At 34.8% G+C, this 2129-nt stretch overlaps 1 protein-coding gene across 1 annotated transcript; it reads right to left on the minus strand.

Annotated features, from left to right (window-relative positions):
• Window positions 1-1310: 1310 nt before the first annotated feature.
• On the minus strand, window positions 1311-2129 carry LOC124968446 (olfactory receptor 7A5-like). Its single transcript, XM_047530908.1, has one exon. The coding sequence runs from the start codon at window positions 2127-2129 to the stop codon at window positions 1311-1313; it is 819 nt and encodes a 272-aa protein (XP_047386864.1).

Below are 2129 nucleotides of genomic sequence, written 5' to 3' on the forward strand. Positions count from 1 at the left end.
AATCATATGCTTAGAATATATTCTTAACTAAACAAATTTGCTTGGCCAGTATACTGCCCAAAGATAGCTCTTATAAGCCAACTAAAACAGGAGAACTGGTTAGCAGAAGAAAATGTTAAGATTAGAGAAAACCCATTTCACAACATATGAAGTCACTATGATAATAAAGAAATTTTAAAGCTATGATTTTATATAAGCTTTTTCCAGCTAAACCAAATTCCATGTAAAGTGAACTTTTTCCTATTTAACCATCTTTAAGTCATTTGAGTTTTAACGTCCTTTTTTACAAAATTATATTTAAAACCAAAAATGTAATCGGTTAATTTCAAATATATATACTAGAAATTATAATCTGTATCTATTTCTTTTTTTATTTATTTTTATTGTAAACAAATGGGATACATCTTGTTTCTCTGTTTGTACATCAAGTAGAGGATGAATCAAACACCATTACTCTATGTTAATGTATCTATTTCTTAAAAGGTGTAGCTTTTAAAGTATGTGCTTGTGTCATTTTTTAAATCCGAAATAATACAGTAATACTTTACTATATGTTCCCACATAAGTATATTTTATTGACATTTCTAAGCAAATTATAGGTAAGTGATGATGTCCTTAGGAAGAAAAAGTTTTTCTCTTAGGAAAGAGAAGTGATGGTGATATAAATAAAAATAAAGTTTATATCTGCATGAACTGAGAAAAATAAATGTAAAAGCAAAGACTTTGTGGTAACAACATAAATGTGAATAATAGATGATACATTCTCTAATATCTGTTAAATAAAAAATACTATCTAAAAAATAAAAGAACACAAAGGTCAAAAAGTAGACTTTCAGATCATCTCCTACTATAAAGTTATACAAATGACTTCAACTCTCTAGTGTAGTTTATATACATTAGTAAAACTAATCATCATAGCAGACAAAGAGACATCTCAAATATTTTTCCAATATAAATCATTAATTTTGGGAAAGTAAGAAAATGACAAAAGGAAAAAGTCACTGAATAGCAGAAAGAGCAGAAATATTAAATAAATTGAATTATTTAGAACACATAAAGCAGTTGAAATCAAAGAAACTGAAACTTTAGGAAATTAATGGAAAGAGCAAGATCTACTTCAATGACCTAATTATGAAATCACAATTACTACCTTTGGGGATTAGAGCCCTGCAATTAATGTGGCCTCTTGAACATGGGCCTTTGGGGCTGGAGGTGTAGCTCAGTGGTAAAGCACTTCCTAGCATGTGTGAGGACCTGAGTTCAATCCCTAGTACCACAAAAAAAAGAAAAAATGGCCCTTGTAGTTTCCCTCACAAGTATCTTTTCAGAGCCCTCTTGATATCTTTATTCCTGAGACTGTAAATGAAGGGGTTTAGCATGGGGGTGACCACACTGTACATCACCGAGGCTGTTGCACTTGAATGTGAATTATGGGTTGCAGCAGCACTGAAGTACACTCCTAGGATTGTAAAATAAAATAAGGAGACCACAGAGAGGTGAGATGCACAGGTGGAAAATGCTTTATACCTCCCCTGAACTGATGAGATTGAACTTATGGAGGAAACTATCTTAGAATAAGAATAAAGGATGCCAGCAAGAGGACCACCACCCAGTAGCACAGCTGTAACATACATCACCATATAATTAGGAAAAGTGTCAGAACAAGCAAGTTGAACCACTTGATTAAGTTCACAGAAAAAATGTGGGATTTCCAAATCTGTACAAAAGGACAGTTTCAACACCATTAAGCTTTGTAACAGGGCATGCAAGACACCTAAGATCCAGGACACCATAACCAACAACATGCAGAGCCAGGGGTTCATAGTCACTGTGTAGTGCAGGGGGTGACAAATGGCCACAAAGCGGTCGTAGGCCATCACAGCCAGGAGAAAGTTTTCCAAGCCAGTCAAAACTATGAAAAAGTGCATCTGCACAATACAGCCTTCAAAAGGTATGACCTTGCTCTGTGTCTGCATATTCACCAGCATCTTTGGGACAGTGGTGGAGGTGAGACAGATGTCAGAAAAAGATAGGTTGGTGAGGAAGAAATACATGGGTGTGTGCAGATGGGAGTCCAAGGTGATGGCCAGGATGATGAGTAGGTTTCCAAACATGGTGATCAGGTACAT

Source organism: Sciurus carolinensis, chromosome 17 (assembly GCF_902686445.1).
Source record: "Sciurus carolinensis chromosome 17, mSciCar1.2, whole genome shotgun sequence".
Taxonomy (NCBI): Eukaryota; Metazoa; Chordata; class Mammalia; order Rodentia; family Sciuridae; genus Sciurus; species Sciurus carolinensis.

What these genes read in the sequence shown, in the direction of transcription:
- LOC124968446 (XM_047530908.1), bottom strand. Translation starts at nt 2,129, where the DNA reads ATGTACCTGATCACCATGTTTGGAAACCTACTCATCATCCTGGCCATC.